Source organism: Ananas comosus, linkage group 2 (genome assembly GCF_001540865.1).
Source record: "Ananas comosus cultivar F153 linkage group 2, ASM154086v1, whole genome shotgun sequence".
Taxonomy (NCBI): domain Eukaryota; kingdom Viridiplantae; phylum Streptophyta; class Magnoliopsida; order Poales; family Bromeliaceae; genus Ananas; species Ananas comosus.
The window spans coordinates 9,813,920-9,816,453 of NC_033622.1; the positions used below are offsets into that span (position 1 = coordinate 9,813,920).

General features: G+C 39.7%; 1 protein-coding gene across 1 annotated transcript; it reads right to left on the minus strand.

The window, feature by feature from the left end:
* LOC109706732 (BTB/POZ and MATH domain-containing protein 1-like) lies at nt 1–1,291 on the minus strand. Its single transcript, XM_020227706.1, has one exon. The coding sequence runs from the start codon at nt 1,283–1,285 to the stop codon at nt 200–202; it is 1,086 nt and encodes a 361-aa protein (XP_020083295.1). The 5' UTR covers nt 1,286–1,291; the 3' UTR covers nt 1–199.

The following is a 2,534-nucleotide window of genomic DNA, read 5'->3' on the forward strand; positions in this document are numbered from 1 at the left end:
TTCGGTAGTTAGACAACCTACTCTGCCAAAAGTTTTACAACAGAATAGGGCACTAATAGCATTTCCAGGTAGTAGTAATACTTGTACCACACAAGCTAAACAACCTAAGAACTAGAAACTTGAACACTAGGAAAGATGTATGGTTTTCAAAATATTTATTTTCCCCAAAGTGACGCAATACTCGATAGTAGGATCCCATTCACTTCACATTAGCAATAACTATCATCTTCGATAGCTTTTCGAGAAGCTCCTTCAGGGCTGAGGGGCAACTGATCCTCAAGTGCTCGAATCCGTCGGTCTGCACGACCGCACTCAGCACGTCAGGACAAGCCATAAATTCGAGACAAGCCGTTTTGAGCTGACCGCAACGGTGCTGCTCGGCCAAGACCAACGTGGTGGCCGCCGTGCTTATGTGGATGTCTGCACACAACTCGTCCTCGCAAATTAACTTCAGCCTCTCCAGCCCGTATCGGTCCGCAGCAGCAAGCAAATGCTGAAGCATCACCGTCGAGGACCCGTTACACGCGAGCTCTTCCGAGCGAGGTAGCGCATCCGAATAGACGAAATGAAGCAGAGCCTTAAACACCACGGCTTCCATGTCCTTGATCTCTATGGACTGCAGGTTCTTTTCCTTCATCTCGCCGAATAGCTCGGCTTTAAACACGGGCGACCGCGCGGCGAGCAACCACCGGTGCGCGGAAAAAGCCTCGCCGCCGACTCGGAAGGTCACATCCGTCCCCTCGCCGCTCTCCAGCAGGCGCTCAAGGTGCAGGTGCAAGTCCGACGGCCGCGGCTTGGTAGAGCAACTGTTGGGCACTTGTAGACGCGACTCCTTGAGCACGGTGACGGTGCAGTGGACTACGAGGCAGTCGTCTTTAAGGAAGTTGGACTCCAGCCGGCTTCTTTCGATGAAGCGGCTGAACCCCCTCTCCACGCCGCGCTTGAAGGACTTGGGCTGCCGATCGGTCGGGGTCGACGTCGAGGGCTTGCCGGCGTGGTCGAGGAGGGTTAGGTTGAAGACGGCCCTAACGTCGGCGGCGTCGCTTTCGAGGGCGAGGAAGAGGGAGACGCAGTCGGCGGCGTCCTGCGTGTACCCGTCGGGGAAGAACTTGACGGACCAGTCGTGGGCGCCCACGGTGAAGATGCCGGAAGATATGGGCTTGCCGACGCCGATGCCTTTGGTCAGGGAGTAGCCGGTGACGGTGAACCGGTGGGAGCCGCTCCCCGTCTCCGTCACCCATGTCGACGACGTCTCCGAGGCGGAGGCGGAGGCGGAGGCGGCCATCGCAGAGATCGGAAGTTTCGGGAAGCTTCGGGAGTGGACGAGGATTGGGGTTTAGGTTTTTATACGGTTTACAGGCCTACGCAACTTCACTTGGTTGGGCGGCGAAACTGAAAAGTCCCACGTAAGACGAATTTAAATTTAAAATATAAATATAAATTTAATTTAAAATTAAATATGACATTTTTAATTAATTATAAATTAAAATTTTGATACTTTTAATTTAAAATATATATTTAAATTTTAAATTCGCTAGAATTTGAAAATTATAAAAAAATATTTAATGTATATGTATATAAAATAGAACCATATAATTATTATAGGCAACAATTGCTTTAATTTAAATTAAAGATATGAAATACTTTTGAATAAAATATAACAGATAAATTTACTTTTTAAAAGTTTACATTTTTGGATAAATATGATTCTCAAATTTATACTGATTTGATATAACTATTGAAATAGTTATTAACTGACCAATTTTTTAGCAAAAAAAAATATATGTCGCATTCCATTTGCGGAAATAGAAAAAAAAAATCATACTTGTTTAAATTTCAGCCACCTGGAAGATATCTACTATATAATATTTTAATAGACACATCATAAAAGAATATTTCATACTCATCAAAAATGAAAATCTCTATGAAACGCACATTAAAAATATTCATAGTATCTACTATATAATATTTTTTACAGACGCATCATAAAAGAATATTTCGTACTGATCGAAGAAGAAAACCTCTATGAAACACACATTAAAAATATTCACAGTATCTATTATCTCTCAATAACTATTTATATTTAAATCATGAATTAAAAATTAGCTTCAAATTTTGAGTTTTATTCATAAATCTAAATCTAAATTCATTAATTTAAAATTTAGAACTAATTTAAATTTTTAAAATTTTAATACATATTAAAATAAATTTGTATATTATAAAACACATATGAAAAGTATTTACGGTATGACTAAATTGAAAATGTATAGAATTTATTTGAAAGCAAATGAAAGTTAGAAAAAAAAAATCAATCGGTAGCTAGACTCGTACCAACAATAGCTATTTGAATTCAAAATATAAATATAAATTTAGTTTAATTAAATATGACATGCTTTATACGTGCACTATAACTAGCATTATTTGAAAAAAAATAAAAGGTCTGCTTAAAGGAGTCCAACTTATTATTATTAATTTATTATTATTTGCAAAAAAATTCGTGTGCTCTAGATTGTGACTATATATATATATATATA

Excerpts from the sequence above, each read along its gene's own strand:
- LOC109706732 (XM_020227706.1), bottom strand. The coding sequence starts at position 1,285 with ATGGCCGCCTCCGCCTCCGCCTCCGCCTCGGAGACGTCGTCGACATGG.